The sequence below is a fragment of the Ammospiza caudacuta genome, chromosome 1 (assembly GCF_027887145.1).
Source record: "Ammospiza caudacuta isolate bAmmCau1 chromosome 1, bAmmCau1.pri, whole genome shotgun sequence".
NCBI classification, from domain to species: Eukaryota; Metazoa; Chordata; class Aves; order Passeriformes; family Passerellidae; genus Ammospiza; species Ammospiza caudacuta.
Genome location: NC_080593.1, coordinates 46,858,297 through 46,881,709, shown reverse-complemented (window position 1 = coordinate 46,881,709; position 23,413 = coordinate 46,858,297). Strand labels below are relative to the sequence as shown.

General features: G+C 35.4%; 1 protein-coding gene across 1 annotated transcript in view; it reads right to left on the bottom strand.

The window, feature by feature from the left end:
• Nucleotides 1-23,413, bottom strand: part of BBS9 (Bardet-Biedl syndrome 9) — a 285,911-nt gene that overhangs the window by 135,419 nt on the left and 127,079 nt on the right. Inside the window, exons 20-21 of the mRNA XM_058825345.1 lie at nucleotides 22,212-22,394; nucleotides 5,347-5,569 (exon numbers count right to left, since the gene is read on the bottom strand). Of these exons, the coding sequence (XP_058681328.1) occupies nucleotides 5,347-5,569; nucleotides 22,212-22,394 (406 nt within the window). The remainder of the gene's footprint in view (nucleotides 1-5,346; nucleotides 5,570-22,211; nucleotides 22,395-23,413) is intronic.

The following is a 23,413-nucleotide window of genomic DNA, read 5'->3' as shown; positions in this document are numbered from 1 at the left end:
ACTTGCAGTAATATTTATGTCTAATTCTCATATATAGATTAATATTACTCTCCCAGGATCTCAAATCCACACGTTTTTCCAATTAATACTAACATACTCCCCAAGTTTAATAGCATGTAAACAGAGAGTTCCTTAAGGAATATGACACATTCTGTTTCATCCCAGTTTTCCAGTGAAGAAAATAGCTTTCAAAGGGGCAGTATTCACCCTTAAATACCACCACAAGATTTTGAAAACAGGTTTTTATAAGCTTATGCAAGGAAAAGAAACCCTAGAAAAATTTGTCTTCTAAAGTATGAATATAGATTCTGGATGCATATATATACACTTAATGTGGTAAAGAACATTGCCTTTAAAGCTTGCATTTACCCATTCATAATCTAAATGGTAGAACCATTATTATACAAAATAAAATTATAATCAACTTGATAAATTAAAAACCTAGGAAAACAAAGTATCTAGTCAAGTAAACACCACCATGCTGATTCTGTATAAATACAGAATGGGAAACATCTGGTTAGGAAACAAATTTGTAGAAAAGGGTCTTGAAATTAAAATAGAGCAGAGTGCAGTTCGATATACTTCCTGCACAGACTAAAGGACAAGTATTCCACTTTGGTAAACAAAGAGCAAGACGAAAAATCGTTCATAAAAAGAATGCTAGCATTTTGTCACAATTAGCATAAAAGAAAAGTTACTAGAGGAATCTATTAAAACATTCCAAAGTTTCCAACAATTAAAGAACATCGTTAACGGCCAGCTCTACTTTCAATATTCACAATAAAACACTCTGATTTGCAGGAAAAATCATACATATCAAACATTAGGAAAACCTTCCAATAATGACACTAAACTATTATAACAGCCGTCAAGATATTGTTCAAGGTGTTTATGAGTTCAGATAAACTCTGACATTGATGTTCTGAATCCCTTAACCCCATTACAATACAAAGGGAAAAACTAGATGGGCAGTCATCTTGCCTTCTAGCTCTAACTTGATATAACTTTCAAATATTACACTTACACAAAACTATTTATAAGTTTCATATTTCAAAATATTTATCCTTTTCCTTATAATTTCTGTTCTAGGGATTCAGCCATCTGGGCAGATTACAGTCTTTGACATTCCACAGATTTCAGCGATGGACATCAGTAATTGACTTTCTGGTTAAATAACATTTTTTCTACTGCTCCAGTGATACTTAACTATATGTGTAAATCATGCTAAAACACAGTACAATGATTTCCTAACGAAGCCAAGAGACAAAAAATATTGAATTTGAGTTAGAAAAAAACAAGGCAGAAGAAAAAGGATGCTCTAAAGAAAAATAAGGTCCTTATTTAAAACTCCTTGCTTGAACAAAGCCTTGAACTGATACAGGCAGTGTTTGCTCACCTCATCAGGTACTATCACAGGAAAAGCAGGATAGCATTCTAGTCAAAGATTAACTGAGCTTCCCAAAATATGGGTAAAGCAATATTGTAAACAGGCCTCCAATCAGACTGACATCTAAACAAGTCTTCAAACACCCACATTTTATACTCATCAAGGTTTTAAAAGCAAACCTGCACAACACACAAATACTGTAAGAAACCATCAAAAGCTACAGACCTAACTCACTGCAGGTCATCAGGATTTATGCTATAAATTCTCACACCCATTAAACTCAATACATGACAATGTGGGTGGTCTACAGCACCTTTCCAAGCACTTCCCTGGCGCTGACCCACACTTGGGGTTGGCACCAGGCCCTTAACCCTTCACCATTCCTCTCATCCAGCCATTTATGCATTGCCAAAGGCAACACAGTACATGATATAGCCTGATGTGGTTTACACCTATAATCATATTTAGCCAATGATTCTGATTCAATTTTAATCACCCATATAAGAACATCTTGCACACTGGAAAACTATCACGTCCCTCCTGAAATTTCTTTTTATTTTTCCCTCAGAAGAAACAAAACTGAACTCTATTCAATTTAAGTTTTTCCTTAAATTGTGTTCCCTGTGAATTCTACTCATGAAGAACAGAAAGAAATACATATCTCCTCATTAAAAGCCATATGACTACAACCCAAAGTTGGAATTCGCCTTTAGTGGAGACATATTGCTGTCGTCTTCTCAGTTGATGGCCCAATATAACCTCACAAGCCTATCCTATGGCAATAGTGCTTATGGAATTATTTCTCGAATTTTAGTGTGTCAGATTGTTACTTGCTAGAGTCCTTGGTGCTTGCTTCAACTGAAAATTGTCTTAATTAACTTTAGATCCTCCTCTAATTTATCAAGATCAGAATTATTGCTCTCTCAATATGCCTCAAACTAGTGCAAGCTTGTTGCAAAGCCACAATTTTAACATTCATGCCCATATTCCATCAGAGAAGCTATTAAAGAAAATAGTGAACAAAACCAGACCCGGGAGAGACCATGGTCTACCTCTAACATATACTCTTGGATTAACTACAAATATTGACAACCACTTTGGAAGGCATCTTTCAAATAGTTACACACTTCAAGGTAATCATCAGCTTTTTAATGTGGCTTCAGGCAATTTCTCTAGATTTCAGGGTACACCATCTTGAACGTATTAAATATAACTTCTAGAAATTGAGCCTACTGCTACAGTGCTGCAATACTAGAATGGTACTAGGCACTTTAAAAGAAATTTTTTAAAGTTGATTACTATGGAAAAAGGGGTTTTCATCATTAAGAAAAAGAATGGTCTTAAGAAAAAGTGGTATTGAACAAAATCCTCAAACTAATGCTCACGACCCTACTGAATAATTATGGGACCATCTTTGGCTTGGAGCTTAAACATCCTGAAGAACTTGCCCCTACATTACCATCCAGTATTGCACCATAAATCCTCAGATACAAATACAATTATGTGTCTTCCTCTCCACATATGGTTCTACCTTGTTCACCTGTACCTATTCCAGTTCTCTCCTTTAAAGGGCTGGGAAAAGGAGTTTCTCTGTTTTCCAGGCATTATCAAAGAGCTCTTGACTCAATAGCACAGATATTTTGTGTACTGGTTTCCCTTTATAATAAGGTACCATTCTCAATTTCTTCCATGTGTACAGACAAGAGGTGCTTTTAGCTGGATTCAACAGTGAGCCAAATTTTTTTTGATTATCCCCACTAACAGCACTGTTTTCATATTGAGGAGTGGTCTTGAGCACAGGAATTAATTTCTTTTAGTAAATCTAACCAGGTAAATGAATTCCAGGAATGTACCTAGAGCACTCCAACTGCTAATGAAGAACCAGTACAGGCACAGAGCTAGTTCTGAAACAAAGATGAGATACAAATGACATTGCCAGCCTCAACTGCTTCTGCCTACAGATCTGCTTCTAACAGACCACATTACTTGCCAAGGTAGAGATGGCCAGAGAAAACCTGAACAGGTAACAAGACAAACATGTTGAAAAAGTGTCAGTAAAACCTTTATTCTCACAAAGAAGTTCTAAGTTTTCTCAGTCTGTTCAAAGACAGTTTCAAACCACACAGCAAATCCTGCTGGAGGGTAGCTATTTAAATACTGTGCTATTCTGAGGGTTTAACAGAAGTATTTCCCTGTAATGAGCTTCTCATTAATTAAGATAACATTTTTTAGTTTCAAACTCTTTCAAAAATTATATTCTCCCAACAGTTAATGAGTAAATGCAAAGACTATCAAGAGCAATATTTCTTCTAATTTGTTTATAATATTTACAAATTTTACTCCTTTCCAAACAGACTCAACCTAATTGCAAAGTTCCTTGAACTCAGTAACACTAGTCAACTAAATAGCAAGAAGTGAATTGCTTTAGTAAATCAATTCACCTTAGTAGCTTAGGTGGAAAAAGTTGAGCCGCAGCTATTCACACCTTTTCAAAATTCTTAGAAGAAAAAACAATGGTTATATAATCAAAGTTCAACAAATTAAATGCCCTTTGCACGTATTTTAATCTTGCAAAGAAATACTAGCATAAATGTTAAAGCCAATATGACACTTACTTATTCTGCCTCACTTCCTTACTTCACATGACTGAGAGTCAGGTTCCAGACATGACAAGAGTAGAACACTAAAGTAAATTAATATATGCTGGTAGAATTTCTACCACTGCATAGTTGGCAGCTGTTTTACCAGATCATTTATAGTGGCACATGCAAAGGAGGGCCGCACATAACAAGGACTTTTGAGTTGTTGAAACATTCCACAGACCATTCATATTATATTAAACAAGAATTTAATTATTCTTCATAATGTAAGAAAGCAAATACTGATAATCAAGATACTGCCCTAACATAACTCCAATCTTTATCAATAACAATATCCAAATAGCCAACAAAACAAACTCCTAGGCTTAAGCATGATGCATATATAAAATACAAACTTTTCCTTACATATGTGAAGACTGCTGTAGGAGAAGGAAGGAACCGAGGTCAAAGACCATAGTGATATTACGGTTTTGGAGATTATGAAGCTGAACAAGCAGCCAATCCAGATCTGGAGCAGTAAGATGTGGAAAAAAATACCTGTTTCCAAGTCACTTGGAGTATCTGATGTTTACTAAGTCTACCTATCTCACTGGAGGAAAACAGCAGGAAGAAAACGTCTTGCAACAGTACAAAGATGCTAAACTCCAGACTCTACAGAAAGAATGTAACTTTGCTCCCACTATAACTAAAAAGTCAGAATACAGAAAAGGACATTAATAAAAATTCCCTTAAAAATAGTAATCCCTTGACAGTCATGTAAATTATTGTGAAATCTTGCTCACATTCTTATTCTATATGGGAAATAATAGATACTCAAATTAGTTTCATCTTCAATTTCATGTTTTCTGTGAGATACCACACAGCTAACTAGTACTTTCTAAAGTTACAGATTTTTTATTTAGTGTTATTATTACTTCATTAGTTATATGGATATGCCTTAAAGCCACTAATACAAATACATTCATTTCTTTATCAAGAAAACAGGACTTTTCACTCCTCCTTTTTCCATCACATTAGAAACATACACATGCAGATTCACATGCACACAACCAATTGAAAAGTGCAAAGAAATAAGTGATAAGAATTTTCAGTATAAAAGTGACCATCTGTGTTTCATTTGCTACATTACTGTGCATATTGTGTAAGAGCAATAGTAAGTGTTGAATAGAATAAGAAAACTTGAAACTTGAAATTATCTTATTACCGAAGTCATTCTACTTGTCAGTGACACCAACAGTGTTTAGTTCCTACAATCAATGGAAAACAAACTGCCAAGAAAATAAAACATGCATAATTTTTAGCTTTAACATGCAAATAAATACTTTGGATTCTGAACATTCATGAGCTTCATGTCTTTACCTGGCATGGCAGCAGCTGGCTGAGTGGCCGAGTCCGTACTCAATGAAAGGCGACCACCTTTGGCCAATCTATCACAGAAGAGGGTGATGTTCTTCTTCAGTCTGCTGGTATCTTTGGGCATGGACAACTGGCTGCTGAGAGTCAGGGCCTGCTCCTTGGAGCTCTTTGATAAACAAGTTCTTAATAAGTAAGAGACTGCAGCATCCACAGTTTCTTCCCAACCCTGCATTAGAGAAAAGGAAATTAAATAAAATTAGGTGAACTGCATTATGATATATCATATTAAAAATAAGGTAACAAATCATGGACTGAGAATTTTCAAACTAAACTGGTACATATAATATGGTTTTGGGGTTAATGAGTCATGACCCATTAACCCGTTAAGTTTCATGACCCAGCTTAATGAAGTTGGGCCACGAAAACCCAACTTCAACTTGTACAAGCAAAAGTTGAAAAAATAAACTTATTCCAATATTGAGGTCGGAGAAATCGAATTTCTTTAGTAACAATGTATGGACAGTATGAAACAGAACAGCTAAATTCAGTTGTTGCATTAATAACTGAAAACTAGAAGTTCCTGGTTGTGCCATTTGAAATTAAGAACAGAATGGAGATGTAAATAAAAGCACAATATGTAGTATATAATATTAGGATGATAAACATCAAGGCCAGGAAAAAAAATACAGATCCAATTATACATTCCTTGGACTCACAAAGAGTTGCATAATATGCCAATAGCAGAGAACACCATGACTGCAACACAAAGGTAAAGATATTCAGTACCCATTTATCAGATCAATTAACCCTAAGTTATGAGCACACGTATGTCAGTGCCGTGATGAACAGGGACTTTGATTTCAGCAGAGTGTCAAGCAGTAAATATTTATGAAAAGACCAGCTTAGTAATCACTTCCAGTTAAAACAAACAAATTACACTTGGAAAAAGCAAGTAAGTTTCTTTTCAATAAGCACCTTGAATAGCATATTTAAAAGTTAGCTTTGAATCTGTAGTCTATACTGTGGTTTTACCCAAACAAATCAAAGGCATTCCTTTAAGTAAGAATTCTGGATAGAAGTCTTTGTGACAAGGTTATTAGGTTAATGAATAAGATCTAATACATTATCTCTATCTCATTTTTGCAGTATGACATGCAGATTGACTCCTCTTGATATTCTGGAATCTTAAATTACACTCTGATGAGCCTATGTGATTAATCCACAGCATCTATAATCAATGAATTGCAAGACAGTCACAAAGTTTTCTCATGTCTTTTCATTACAATCTTACAGAGCTTGGATAGAGTTAGCAACTAACACAAAGGGCTTGGTGGCCTGCTAACTTCATGACTCACAACATCTCTTAGTATTCAGCCACCTGTAAGCAAGTTCCATGTATGTGCTGCCTACATGCACAGGAAAGTATATTTAACCACTGCAGTATTAGTGTCTGCTCTCTCAATGCTCCTGATTGGCTGTGACTTATTTTGGCAAGTTTAGTGACTGGAGAAATTCTGACATGACAATCTGGAATCACTCACCTCTATTTGCTGCTAAGCTAGCAGAAGGTAACACCAAGCTTGCTCTTTATGAGGCGAGTACTCAGAAAATAAAACTCAATCTTTTCGTTTTTAAGCTCTCTTATTGTATTTTCTACTTGATTGAAAACACTAAGCTGAACAGCAAAATTGCCTACATATACAAATTTCCATGACTCAGTAAGGGTAATGTTTGGTAGAATGACAACATCAACCCTGACATAGCCCCCTGAGCAAGTAAGGTTCATGGGTTTCTTCAATTAAATACATCATGGCTTTTTGTGAAGGACACTACTTTTATCACAGAAAATCAAAGGCCACCTTCCTGATCTTGTTAAACTCCTAAGAACAGATCCAGGGCCAATGCTTACTAGTGGTCAAGTACATCAGTGAGACCTCACAGTCATATGCACTTCATCATTGTCCAAACATTCTCTATACTGAGTGTCCTGGAAATGTGATGTGTGTGTGTATAACATATTTACATTTTGTAAAGGAACAGGATCACCTAGTGAGGTTTTCTTAGTCAGCATTTGCTTTTCTGACTTCAGAAAAATAACATTAACCCCTTATCTTATCTGGATTTGTCCCCCATAAAAAATCCATAAACTAGAACAAAAACTATGTAAATCAGAAAAAACATGTCAATCAATCAATCAGTGCTGTAGTAGCTTAACATTTTGTAAATATTCTAGAAAGAGTCCATTAGAATGCAATGCATCCAGTGACCTGTGATGGTGACAGGAAATCATCCATTCTGCAGCCAATTTAAAGAGGTTAATGAGCTGGTAAATGCTGTCTACATTCCCACATACTGGGCAATGAAATTTAATATGTACAAAGTACCAAAAACAGCCAAGCCAGCCACTCCTAATTATACTACAAATCATGAAAAATAAGAACAACATAAACATAGGAATCTTGAATTTCACTAAAAGACAAAGAAACACATGATTAACTGTTGTCAGCATACAGTAGCTCAGGAGCTGGCCAATATGTCTCTCCAAATAAGTTGTAAAAATGCAGGCAAAAGCATTTAAATGAAAGCACTGACTTACACACTAACAAAAGTCAGGAAATTAAAAGTGGCTAGTATTCTGTCCTTGGCTCACACAGGTATGTTTTACTTTATACCACAGCCTTAACATTTTCCAACCCTTGTTCTTGTATTTCATTTCCATGTAAAACTGGTTTCTCAGTAGACCATAAAACTATCTTCCCCAATTCAAGGTCTGTTGACCGAGTAAGTCCAGTCAAATCCAAAGCAGCCTTTATGATTAATGAAAGAGTACACAAAGGCTACCTCTAAATGAAAAAAACTTGTTGGAAAACTGTTAAGGTGATTTTGTACAACTAAGAATTAATGGCTGCAAATAAGACTGCATTTGTCAGCAATTTGTATTGGTGCAAGGGGAGAATTGAAGAACAAGAAAAATTCTTCACATGTTAAAAAAGCTGAGAGATGTTTGAAAATGAAAGTATCCTCATCTATAGCCCATACTGCAGAATTTTCTACTACCACAGTTGTAATATTCACCAATGGATTTCTGTGTAGAATTCTGCATATTTAAGGACCAAAAGTAACACCTTCAACAGGTGGGTGATGCCAGTAATCCATCATTCTATGGCCAAAAAGCATTGCCATGACTGCAACAATAAATGCCAGACTCACAGAAAGAGGCATTATTAAATCATCCAAAATCTTTGTGTAATTGAAATAGATAAGAAAGATATTTAATTCATCCATTTTACTGTTTCACAGGGAAAGGCTGGGCTTCATGTTTTGCACAGACACACTATTATTTTTCTCTTTTAGGTAATGGGTAGAGATTGGCACTTTCTTTAAGCCAAATCAAATATACTGCAGGAGTCTGAAGACCAAATGCAGATTCGTGATACTAGCGTGGCTAATATAAATATAATTAGTGATCTGTACAAATTGCCACAAAGGAACCTCAGATGTCATGGCATATCTTAGTGTGACCATAATTATACATTCAAACTCACTTTGGCATAAGACTTCATCCAGAATACCTTGTTTGTAGCCTGACACTTAGCTGCAACATTCCACTCCCCAAGAGTTTAGCTAGTTAAAAAAAACAAGGTCAACTAGACAGAGATAGGGGCAGGATGTGAGGGAAGGATTTCCATATTGTTGTTGTTAAGACACATAGAACACATATAGGTAGGAAGAAGTCTGATAGGGCTCTGTTGTCAGATTTAGTGGGTTTACTCATAAGGTGTACCTTCTTAACACATTTATACAGGTAGTATATTTCAGAGATCTACAAATGAAACCTATTTGTCTTAAGTACAAATAAATCATTCTAATAACAAATCAGTCAAACTTGAACAAGATTCCTAAGTTGTATGCATAAGCCAGACAAGTATTTCACTGTGTACCTTTTATTTTAATAGCCTTTATCTTTATTAATAATACTCCTAAGGCAACAGCCATTTTCTGAGCTGCCTATGATGTAATCTATCCTGGAGTGACAATCAAGGCAGTTCTGAAAGAATTCAAACACAGTGTGAAACATACTGCATAAACTATGCAAAATTGGTGCCAGCCAAATGATGGGAATTCTTACAGCTGTTCACTCAAGAATTTGCCTGGCTATATCTTATTTCTTTATTTTAGACACAACAGTGATTTCATCAGTTTTCAAAAATGCTGGAATACTTGAAGTTCACAATATTAATCACAACCTTGGCATTTATGCTTATCTCAAGCACCAGAGGTTTCTGTATCTGAAAGCATTGTTTATGCTAATTCACAAGAAACACCAGCCATGTGCCTCTCAGCACTCTGCTTTTACAGCAATTAAAAAAAAAAATCTCTTATTCGTACATATACAAACCAGCAATCCACTAATCCATGGCTACTGACCTGGTAGTATCCAATACAGGCACAGACCATCAGCAAATTTGGCCAGGAATTGACTGCGGTACCAGTCTTCCTAACTCACGTTCTTCAAGCATATTCTATATTTCTAACTTATTTATTTGTCTCAAAGAGAAGATAATAGCCACAGAAGCCACAAACTAGGCATGCAACATCTGCCTGTGCTGTCAGAAATGGAAATGACAAACCTCCCTCATTAGTGTTCCTGAAAAATTATGGCTAAAAAAGAATTGATAAACTCTTCAGGAGACCTTTTGGAAAGAAACGGAATAAAAGAAAAGGCAAACCAAGAGTCTCAATATCTATTTAGGACTCAGAAAAAAATGCACCAAAATAGTACTGAAGTCTTAATGTATTACATCTGAACAGTGCCAAGAGACAGTATATTTTTTAAGAAAAGGTTTTCTAAGAAAAAATTTTTCTTCGTTGAAGAATTATCCTTGTAACAATATAAAGCCAGTTTTGGTTAATGTAATGCATTAGAATCACCAGCCACAGACTATCTGGAACCTTTTACAATTCACTTATGCATTAAAAAAAAAAAAAAAAAGCCATACAACAGAAAAACCAAAGCAAAAGCACCTCCACACATACAAATAACAAAAACCTACCACCGGGATAAACCAAAAAACAAGGTACTGGCAAAATCCTACAGACTAATGGAATTCAAGTCTGATGAAAATCCAGACAAATGACTCAAGCTTAAATACATTCCAAATCTATAAAGTGCCTAAGAAGGACATTTGCATTGAGCACACAATAGAAAAATCACAGCTGAAGTTCTTACATTAAACCTGCTTTCTCTAGTCATATCTTTTTTTAAGTCATTTATGATGCATAACATTCATAATATTAACTTATTTGATTTTGACTCCTACTGCCACTTAAAGAAATTCAGTTCTAATACAAATTCATAGACTGATGAAAATTATATCAAAGTGAGGATATACTTGAACATCCCAGACAAAGTAAGAGCCAGAATAACACAAAAAAAAAAAAAAAAAAAAAAAGAAAATTAGTATGATACATAGTTCTAGAAAAATATTTCAAAACCATAAATGAATCAATTTCACTGTAAATTATGGAAACCATCCTTATTTGTGAGCTGGTACTCTGAAGTCAACCTGTCAGAGTTGAGATGGCCACAATACACAGAGTATCACCATACAACTTCAGAAGGCTTTAAGCATTCCCCCAAACAGAGTAACACCATACCAAATCAGAAGGCTTCAAGCATCTGCCCATGCAGAGAACATCACTTCAGAAGGCTGCAAGTGTCTGCCCTTCTTGTTCCTCATCAGAACCTTTTATGCCATTATCTTTGATGCATTGCACCTGTGTGCCCTCTGCTCCCTTTGGTGGTTGGTCAGTGCACCTGGGCACTCCCTGGCTCATTGCTGCCAATGCTGCTCCCCTGACCCACACAGCTGCAGCCCACTGGGGATGAGGCTCAGCCACAGCCCCACTCCCAAATACCACAAACTGCACCCACAGCAACCTACTCTGAAGAGCTTTAGGGACATTTAAATCTTATTAAGGGTTTGGACTTGGAAAATTTGCCTACTCCAAACAAATTACAATTTACTTGAAACATGAGAAATAAAAGCCAAACAAGGGACAAAAGAAAATGCAAATCCCAGAGAAATACAAGGTAAAATCTTGATAACTCTGCCCACAATATGAGCAATCAAGCTCTGTAGGGATCCTGGCACAACAGATATGTAAAGTAAAAGCTTAAACAGTCTGTGAAGAGCAACAAATAAAAGACTACAGAAAGGAATCAAGATTGTACAGGAAACTGTATGAGATCTGTTTACAATATTTATCAAACCGGTCATAGTATAGCAAAACAGATCTGTGCAGAGTTATTTAATATTAAGTATTTATGCCAGCAACTATTTTCCAGCTACTTAAGAATATCTAATTCAAATATTAGTCTTTTACATTTTGAGGTTAATAGACTGCAAAAATCAGATTTAGCAAAAATCCATTGTGAATAAAGTGGGTTAATTTAAAAGTCTGTCACAGACACACTTGTAATTCCTGCACAGCTGCGCTGTAATTGCCAGTCATAAAAGAAACCGCAGCTTTATCTGTTCAATGCAGAAATATTTATTTAATAGGAACTCTCCAGCAGCATAAACTACTCTCTACAGGAACTTTTCATTTTGAGTCCTACTTGGTAAACATATATTGATAGCCTATGGTAGCCTTTTTCTCACTTCACATGAGAAAAATCTCTATGACAGATTCTTTCCTGGAAAGTAGAATTGTCATTTAAAAGTTTCTCTGGTATTTTTGTCAGTTCACAAATGACCAAATGCTTCTGCATTAAATATAAATATAGCTTTTGGAGGATTCTATTCTATGGACACAACTTTAAAACAAGATTTGCCAAACTCTCCTTCTATAGTGTCTTTAGATATGGAAAAAAAGTTAAAAATGCATATGGCTTAGTAATCAAAGTAGTGTTCTTAAAATTATCTTTTACAATAGGCAGTATTTTCTCATTTAGGAACGCTGCTCCTAAACTAATCTAATGGAAAAATCAAACTGTAGAATAAAAATATTTAAAGCAGTGGGTGTTTTAGAAATCTAGCAAAGCGAGCATCTATAAAAAAGGTTCTGAAAGCTGCATGCATGAGAATTATGGCCTCTATCTTTTGTGATTTTAATTAATTTTTCAAGTCAAATTCTGAGCAAAGTCCTGCTCACAGAAACAGGTTATGGTTATCAGCAGTTGTAGGATTTTCTGTATTAATGAAACAACTGGTAACATGATTAAAGAGTGTAAGAAAGCAAAACCTGTAAGAAAGCAAAACTCTGTGTGGGGATCATAGTCTAATATTTCTAACACTGCTTAACTCTTAGATGTTTTTGAGATTAGTAATTTACTCTCAGGAAAGTGCATGCTCTACAAAAAAATATATACCAGGATGAATATAGATGATGGTTCCATTAGCTCCTCCATTAAAATTTAACCTTTGTATACTGCAGCCAAATTTCCATATGGGCTGCACCCTTTTGCATTTGATGTTCTTCATTTGCACAGAAAGACTTTCAAAATTAGATTAGATCAATAGATTTCTTCTTGACAAGTAATGAGTCTGTGTTACTCAACTCTTCTTTCAAATTGTCTCATATCTCAAAATTGGAGCAATACAGAGTGTTCCCTGACAACTCGTTTGTTGGGGTTTTTTCCTTGACAACTGTGGTCATTTAAGAATGGGTAAGAGGCAAGGAAAAGGGCATATTTTTTCAAAAGATAAATTTTAACTATCTAATTGTACAGTTATTCATCTAGTAATGCTTATTTGTTGTAATATTAATGCATCCTGTCTGGAATAGTGAAAGTTCATACATTTCATAGGTTTCTGTAGACACTATTGCCCAATCCTGGATTTTTGAGATTTTTTTCATCCTTATTTTCTTTCTACCTTGACTTCTTATGACCACTGGCCCCTTCTGGGAACTGATGAAATAAACTCTTGCAAACACTACATGAATGGAATGGCATGACTTCGCTTGTTGCCAGCTTCAGAAGTCTGTTGTTTTTATTTTTAGCACTGAAATCATCTAACACTTCATCTTTCTTTTCCTCAATAACTTTTCACCACTTAGTTAGGAAAACTGAGGTGCTGTTTGGGTCTTGCAGAGGTTGTCTACAGGCAAGAAAACATACCAAGAGTTGTGCATCTTGCTAAGAAGTGCTACACATCCAGGAATAGGTTTGCCATACATTAACTTTACAATTAGGATCAGTGAGATAACTTTAAGTATGGGGAAAAGGAATCAGACCTTGTTACATTCAGCCTGGAGTAAAAAAGTAGAAAAAACATATACTAATACAAGGTTATTGAAATTCTCATTGCATCCCAGCCCATACTCCATTTTTATAACACTGATATTCTTGGAGAGAAACTTTTCATCTTTCACTATATCTCTTGTTAGGTTATTAACACAATATGCTATGAAATACTGACAAATGAGATTGTGTTTTCAAAACCTGTGAATTATGGAAGCACACACACTAAAATATATGAGACCTGAAAAAAAAACTCGTTATAAAGTTTGTTTCCTATTTAAATTCTCAAATTACTTTAGATCTACACACCACTATCTTTTAACTCAGTTGTGTTACTTCAAATTGTGGCATTTCTATTCTCCTAAAATGCACAGGTGAGGACAAAGAGGACAGTGGTAAACTGGACTTGCATGTTTACTTGGATAGACAACTTTTAAATTTATTCTAGGGGTTTTTTTCCGTACAACAGTATCTGAAGCAAAGTTCATTAACTCCTCCACTGTTTGTACAGACTTGATTTATAAGCTGTTTTACTTTTGAGGTATCTAAACCATATTTTCAGCTTTATTAAACTTTCACTTCATTGAAAAAGCCAGGAGATGATGAAGGACATAAAATATGCAATCTGTATGTTCCTTTAATCTGGTCTAATTTAATGGAAGTCTCTCACTATCTGTGCAAATGTAAGAGAATACTGGTATATCATTCTTAATCTAGAAATTAAGACAAAGCATCTTGCCATTAACTAAAAAGAAAAAAATCCATCTGAAAAAATGACTGCTCTAAAATCATGATTAAAAAAAGTGAGTTTTTTTCTGGGATCTTGTAACAAGATGAAAAATTCATACGATGTCTTCTGTATGATATCCCTATTTACCTACCTCTGTCTAACTGTGTGATATGATATCTTTGTAAATTCCAGTAGACAGATTATACAACAGCACACCATGTGAACAATAGCTATAGGTTATCTAGTAATGACCAAGAAATGCTACATGATTGCAAGTTAGAACCAAGAACAACCATCAACAACTTCAGAACCAAAAGCAGTCTCACCACAACTGGTTCCCTCCACTTCTCCCAAAACCAAAGATAACTTGGTGATTTGATCTTCATACACCCTCTCAGAAACATTACTGACCATAAGATCGAAGGGGAATGATGAATATTGCTGTGTACCATTGGCACATGTTCAATATAAATAGAGAGCTTCACAAAATTATTGGGAGGTATGGTTAGATACAATGCTACTAACATAGCACCACAGTATTTATAATAAAAGTGTCATAGTTTTTAACTGATGCCAGACAATCAGAAAGTAAAACCAACAATAAATATGCAATTTTTAATTCTATAAACCCTGTCCTATTAGAAAACATAAAGGTCATACTCCAATAAAGAGGAAACAGATTTGTTTTTTCAGTATATAAGCAATTCCATCAGAATTTTACAGTCAATCATAAATCCCATTGCCTTTCCAATATGCTAGTACAGTACTGATCAATACACAGAATCATAGAATGGTTCAGGTTGGAAGGGACTTTCAGGACCCTCCAATTCCATAGGCAGGGACACCTTCCACCAGACCAGGTTGCTCAAAGGCCCATCCAAGCTGGCCTTGAGCACTTCCATGGATGGGGGATACACAATCTGTTCCAGAGCAGCACCACCCTTCTAGCAAAGAATTTTTTCCTAGTATCTAATCTAACCCTACTCTCCTCCAATCTAAGGCCATTCCCCCTTGACCTAACACTACATGCTCTTGTGAAAAATCCCTCTCTATCCTGCTTGTAAACCCTTTTACTGGAAGACTGCATAGCAATAGTCTGAGGATCTTTCAATTAGGACACAATATCAAGGGAATTCTTCACTGACAATAAACTTCTTTACAAGAAAAAAGAAAAGAAAAGCAAAAGAAAGAGCCACTGATTATATATATTGAGTGTTAAGACCCTTTGCTGAACAACATTTCTGTAATCACTGTAATGCATCACTCTTGTCATTAAGCAGTTTAGATGACAACTGATCTGCACTCCTGGTATGCACCACATACTCAGTAATTACTATGACCCTAAAATGGCTCTTTGTACCTGAACTAGACAGATCACCCTAACAAAGAGAAAGTTTAGAGGTCCCCATTACAATATTACATACAGAAAGATGTCTGATAAAAGAAGCTTATTTAATTTATTAAACAAAGAGTACATCTCTTACAACTGCAATACTTCACAGGATATACAAATTATTTCAAAAGATGGTGATATATGCTGGAAGCAAACTAATCAAAGCAGAACACAGTTCTGCCTTGACTAATTTACACCAAGAAATAAGATTCCTAAGTAGGTCTCTGCTTACATCAGACACAGTGCACTGAAGATTAACTTCAGGGTCTCCAATACCAGCAGAAAAAAATCAGTGCTCAAGTTAAAATTATTTCTCAAAACTTTTTAATCAAAATACATATAACCAATAGATATGTAGATTCTAATAGATTCTCCATTGGCATAAGCTTTTTACCAAGGCTGAATGCTTGTTCTGACCTTGATACAATTTTCAGGGAATACAACTAAACAAGACAAGAATACAATTCTTTCTGTCCTTTGAACTTTGACAATAATGCATACCATAATGCATACTATTTCTGCATAATTTTGTTTAAATCAATTTTATGCCATCTGGAAAAAATAGAGACAGCTTTATTTTTTGAAAACCATTACTATTGCCAACCACCAGAAGCAAGCCTGTTAAAAAAATAGAATCTTACAGCCCCTTCTTATTAAACACCAGAAAAATAGCAAATGATAAAAAATTTGAAAAAACAATTGGGCATAGCTTCTTTTGATAATCTTTTTAAGTGGAAAGCATCAGATAAACATATATTATAAATTTTTAGTAATCTATAAAAGCTTCCAATAGATCACATTAAGCCCTTCTTTCTCAGACCAAGATAATATTGGCACTTTTCTATTCTGCTCAGAGAATTCACTGTGAGGAATTACATGAGTTTAGCTACAAATGAAGATCACTAGGTAGTGGTGCAATGTGTCTTCAACTTACTATTGCTGCCATAACCCACTGTCTTCTCAGTAAATAAAATTAACAGCATGACGAGAATGGTTACCAGACACTTTAAGGAACTGTGATAGCGCTGGCAGTAGTGGTAAGACCACCTCTATGGTCTTCAAATTTCCTCTTTTGTCCAAGTTACTTAACATTTGATCTTTTGTGTTTAGACATTCCAACACTGTCAAATAATCAATGAGTTTGAAACTCTGCTTTGAAGGATAACAAAAGTAGAAACAGTTGCAGTAAATTAGTGGCTTTACAACCACGTGTCTTTCTGTCCACCTACTCATACTAAAAGCAACTGAGGGAGCTGGGCTGGAGAAAAGGACATTCAGGGGAGACCTTACCACACTCTTCACCTCCCTGAAAAGAGATTGTAGCCAGGTGGGAGGTAGCCTCTTGTCTTGCACAACCAGCAACAGGACAAGACAACATCTCAAGCTGCACCAGAGGAGGTTCAGGTTGGACATCAGAATGGGCTGCCCAGGGAAGTGGTGGAGTCCCCATCCCTGGAAGTGTTCAGGAAATGACTGGATGTGACAAAGGTTGGACTCCAGGATCTTGCAAGTCTTTTCCAACCTTAATGCTTCTATGACTCTATTATCTCTGGTATACTCTGGTCCTCTTGAAAGCAGGCTATCACTGCTTTCATATCAAAACATACCATGAAAGAATGTTTGAGGTACTTGAACCATTGTCTTTTACCTCTCTTATTGTCCAGCTGGATCACATACACACGCATGAGCAAAGCGCATCAGCATGAACCAGGCACCACTACTCAATTTTTAATCTTTCTCCCTAATACAGGCCTTTGCTACTCTTCCTTGGGCAGGGAATCTCATTTCTTCACCTTCTTCCCCTCACTTGACAAACTTATGTTACCCTGAACCAAACTAAACTTCAGGCTGAGACTGATCTTCTTTATTGAAAAATTATGGGGCTTATTGGGCAAAGCAGAAAGCACCTTCCTTTTATTTTAGTGATTAAGGGTTTAAAGCTTATTAGCTTTTTGCCCCCATTTCTTTTAGACTTAGATGGTTCACTGTACCAGAAGAGTCTTTCTGAATCATTCTGTTTCATGGTAGTGACTCAAATAGGAGGAAGACTTATCTATTAGTTTTTATCATTAAAAAATGTTACTGAATGTCATTTAATGTAATTTTCCAAGTTGGAAAAAAGGCAACAAATTTCATGTGTTTTTCTCTCTAAAACCACTTATCTGCAGATGTATTATCCACCTTGTTTCTAAAAAGAAGGAGGGGAATAATGTATCTGCTGTAAACTAGTCTGTTCACAAAAATAAAGAATACAACCATACGTAAAACTGGCTTCAAGTTATCCATCCTCACGGCCCACTGCCTTGTGGTGGTTTTGAGGGATTTTGTTGGTTTATTTGGTTTGGAGTGAGGGGTTTTTGTTACATTTAAGAAATTTTAACTAAAAGATAATTTGTACTAGCCTATAGCAAACAAGAAAATATTAAATATTTCAGCCTATTTTTAAATATTTCCTTTTGGTACACAGTTGGAACTTTGCATTTAAGAAGTAGTTACAATGACAAGTGGAATATAGAAAATCTAAGGCACAAAAAACTAATTCCAGATTATTTGTATGGCAATCAAGAGCTAGGTTGGATTAATAACAAGAACTAAAGTGACACTTCCCAATAAATTCTAAAAATTAGAGTTCATAAAAATTACTCTTGCCAAAGATACAATTATTAGCTCAAAGCTTTAAAAGCAGAGGACGGCAATGGAAAATTCAAAGAAAATTTTTTCTAATGTCAGTCATGACAGAATTAATCCTGCTGGAATTACAGAAATAACCTTACCTTTGATTTTGAGAGTTTAATCTCAGTAAAGGATTCTTTCCACAAAATGGTATTTTTTACATTCCTCAAGAACTGTAGAGTAAAACCCATTTGCTATCATGCATAAAACCTAGCAGGCTATCTAGTCTTTCCCAAATCTAGTCTTTCCCTTTCTTTTTTTTTTTGTGGATTACATTCAGATCATCTTCTTACAGTAAGCAGAGACATTTGACAGTAACTCCTGTGACTTTTACAGGCACTTCAGGAGTGTTTTCTGACACCATTTCTTTTTCATCATTGCCTTAAAGTACATTTTTCAACTTTATCTAATCAACACTGTGAAGTGGTAAATTCATAGTCCCTTAAGTAAGTTAATTACTGTAAATCATAGAGTCAATTAAAATATGCATTTCATCCTCAGGCATATTTTTCTTTCAAATTACAACTTCAATAAAATCATAAGATCTAATACAGACATTTACTTGGTTAGTATGACTCCAAACATAAATAAAGAGAGATGGAAATGTACTTCCTCAACACTGATTTATAGCTGTTACTGTTAACTATAGTAACACAAATGTGACTACAACAAGCAAGAAATGATTCTGAGCAATGAAGCACTCGTATGTAATTATTTGGTAACAACAGGAGAACTAGGAAAATATTTACTCTTCAGTAAAGTTGCTGCTGATGGCTGTATTTCTAAGGGCCCTCCATCAGTCTTAAAGTCAGAATGTCTGTATTGACAGACATATTCTCCCTTTGTAATGTGTTAAACAAAGAAAGCATTAATACCTTAACCATCAGGCATATGAGCCATCAGTCAATCCAGACACCATCCAACCATTATACCAAAACTACCCCGTGTAGCATGAACCCTTTGAACCCTTTAAATTAGCCTGGACAAATTCCCTCCTCTCCCAAACGGATTTCCTATTGTAAACATATACTTTATCACAAACTCAGCATTTTTCAAATCTTTTTCTATCCAGAAAACTCAGCTTGGTAAAGGACAATCACTGAAAAACACCCCTTAGGAATATGAGGGGTTTTTTTGTTTCAGACTTTATAGTACCTCAAATTGCTGTCAGTCCCTGTTACAAGCTAATAACAAATATGTTAGTCTAGCAGAACAGTGACCAACTCTCCATGTAACAAAATCTCTAGTACTTTTTAACATCATTAACAAATCATGGATTCTTTTGTCTCCAAAAGCGCCCTAAAGTGTTTTACTACCATATATTTCAACAGATAGAAAAATACAGAACTCAAAACCAGTATACATGTGAAAGTATATTTTGCATACAGCTGTTACACTATGCTCTGAAATAGTATTAATATATACTTCTATATTTTAACTATGGATTTTATTTTAGTGTCACAGTAACAAGGTACGTTGGGCAAAACTGCAGCTAACTTCCCTGCAACTACTTTCCTTCAGTTTTGACATCAATTTTGAGTGGCTTCATTATCAGAAGAATTAGCTCATTTACCCCGAGAGAGATCTCGTTATATTTCTGATGTTATACTTCTACAACTGTGCATCATTCATGAAAGAATCACTGAAAAAGAGGAATGTCCTTGTATTTCCAACACTGAACAACCCGCTTAGTCAGTTTTATCAAAGCAATGCTATCTAGGTGTTAGTTAGAAATTTACTGCCAGAAACAAAACATGATGCCAAATATCTGTTATTCATATAAAATATGCAAGTTTGCAGTATTTCTTCCACTATATCATTGCAGACAAGAAAACCCAAATTTTATATGTTCTTAGACAAAAGTTTACAGCAAGAGAAACCATTTAGCAGTCTGAGAAAAAAATGGTGACACAATGAGAACAGAGAATGCCACTTTCACATTTGCTAAATATCTAACTGAAGTGATTGCCAGGTCTAGAAAACAAGATACAATCTGTTCTAAATGAAATGGCATGTATGAGAATAATGTTGATGTTATGGTAAAAGAGGCATTTCTTTTTATGTTAACAGTGTTTTCCAAACATTTCCCTTTTTTTAAGAAAACACTTCCATAGTTCAATGCTCACAAGGCAGAAAATGTTCTGGAGATGTAGACTGCATCCAAACTGTCTTCTAACACATTGCCTCCAAATAAAAATACAACAAACCATTGTGCAGAATTGTTTGAAGAGTAAATAAAAATTCTTCAGAGTATTTTCTTTCACCAGTGTTCTACTTCACTGCTTACAAGGAAACCTGAATACTAGCTAGAAGCTTCTGTCTGTAAATATCATTGGTATGTCAGAAGATTTCCCCATTCCCTGCCTAAGCTTCTTAAATTACATTCAGATTTCTGTGGTACCATAACAACTTCAATATGGCAAGTAATTCAGTATCTTGTAAAGGTTTTGTTTCTATTTCCACCTCCAGTTGTTGGTTTACATTTTTCATCCTGACTGCTCTGCAGGATATACATCCTTACAATGCTTGTGAAGTCTTGCAGCTTCAACATGGAACATTGTTAACCACCACGTTAAAACCACACTGAGATATAGGCTGAAGCAAAATCCTGCATTACAGGATACAACAAATGGTACCATACTTCATCAAAACGTGCAGCTAAGCAACCCAATTCCTGATGGCAAAATAAAAATTAGTCACATAAAAAAATGTTTGTTTGGGCTTTTAGGAGATTCATAGGAACTTTCTTTGAATTCAGTTCATGGGAATGCACGTTCCTCAGTTTCAAAGCTTGATTTTCCAAGTTTAAATGAGGACTAAATCCAAAACAAATCTCAACAAAACTGTTTTGCTTTGCCTGGTATGAGTCAATATCACATAAAATGCCAAAACACTTTTTGCCCCCCAGGTGGAAATGGCAGAAGATCCTAGATTCGCTTGGAACCCAGTGCAAGTTTTCTAAAAGACCACAAACCATTCTAAGTATTCCAGGTATGCACCAAAATCTGGATTCACTGTACATTGTCAAAAACCTTGTGCAGAGCATGAAAATTAAAATTAATGTGTACCTAAGATAATTGTTGAAACAAACTGGGGATGAACTCTTAATTAAGTTGAGAACATTCTTTAATTCAACTAAGGAAGTGTTTAGCTGTGGACCTTAAGTGTGGATATAAACAGCATTACTTGTGTTCACAGACCAATCTCCAGATTTTATACACAATCTCACCTGGTCACACTCATTAAATCAAAACAGAATTAGCGTGACATCCACAGAATGCAGAATGGAGTACAAGGAAATTGTCTATTCACAGTATTTTGCTGAGATAAGTTTCATCCCTTATATAAACCACTGTAAATACACTGAGGACAAAGTATGGCAAATGATTAATAAACTTAAATGTATGTACTGTATTTGCTGTGCATACCTTTTATATTTCTATTGGAATGTGGACATGTATGTTATAGAACATTCATACTAGAGTCTTCAAAACCTGGGGGTCTTATTCTGTTTATCCTAACCGCAGGACAGAAGGTGAAACAGCTAAATTTATGTGAGGCATTCCTACTTGGCTTGGTAAGGAAAGGCAAAGCAGAATTAAACTGGCACCACCCGTGTCCTCTTTTGAAACATTCTATAATCTACTCCTACTTATCCACTTTGCTGTGAAATCAGCACAGTCTGCACCAAACACCTACTTAGTAAGGCTACTTAAATTACTTCAAAGGACAGTCTTCAGCAAAGTACAGGGAGAAATAAGGAAATTTAAGGATTTAAAGCTGTGAGAATGTGCAACTTTTAAGCAGCTCTTACAGATCCTTACCAGCTCTTGTGTATCTTCTGCTAATGGCAAAAACGTAGCTTCCAAAATAGCAACTTGATCAGTGCTGAGCTTCTGCCACAAACTAATCAGCATAATCACCAGATGGGTGGCACTTTTCAACTTTGCAAATGCCTGGAACATGTTGGCTTGATTTTCTTCTGCTGCATCTGCTAGAGCTATTACCTGCAAAAATTACAAACATCTGTTAAATATAATTTTACCATCCGTGAACACTCAACACTGAAATTACCTTTGGCACACTCTTGTTTTCCTTTAGAAGATCCTGAGGAATTCTGTTTTCCATAAACACAAACCACAGAGCATTAAATGATTATCATTTATCTAGATTTTTTTTTTGCATACCCAAGGCAATTTCAAGTCCATATGGCAACAGGATTAATCCATCTAGTACAGTAAGTGTAGAAAGGATTTTGTTTAGAGCATATTTTTAAGGCATTCCTGAAATTAATGCCCATCATATCACATAATACGTGACAACAAACTAATTTTCAGGTTTATATCACACACTAATCTCCATATGACCAGTAAACCTACTGTATTAATCAAAAACAACACATTGATTTTATGCTATTAAAAAGGCAGCATATAATTATTTCCATTGGAACACAGCTGCCATCTGTTATTTTATTAACTCTCATGTCTTTCCATATTTTGCCCTAGTTCCTTCAGCGTTTATGCCAAAATGTAAACATTATGGATCATGTATATGAAGGCAATATCACTTTAAGTCCCAGACATTATGAAAGAATTTTCAAAATAAAATAAAACTAACAGATTCACTTCTAATACGGTAAGTGTTTTGCTGAGTACTTCAAGATGGGGAAAACCAGAAAACCTATTATATGACACTCGTTTCAGAAATCATTTCAATAGGCAATTGCTGTAACTTCAATATGACAAGAGACTTTCCACAGTATTTGCGCTGGAGTACTCCAAGTAAAGGAAAGGTACAAAGGTTAGGGATTCATCCTGGCGGAGCACAACTTAAAAGACCTGTTCTCAGGAGTGCCATTATATCTCCATGCTACCCAAACAACACTTGGGTTTACAGAAGCGTTGATTATCTGATTGTTATTTAAATCAACGCAAAGCACCTCTCTCAACCACTTTCTGTTTATTCATTTGCAAGACAGGGTAATAGGTGCTTGACTGGAGTTGTGAAAAGCCTCATAGAAATGCAG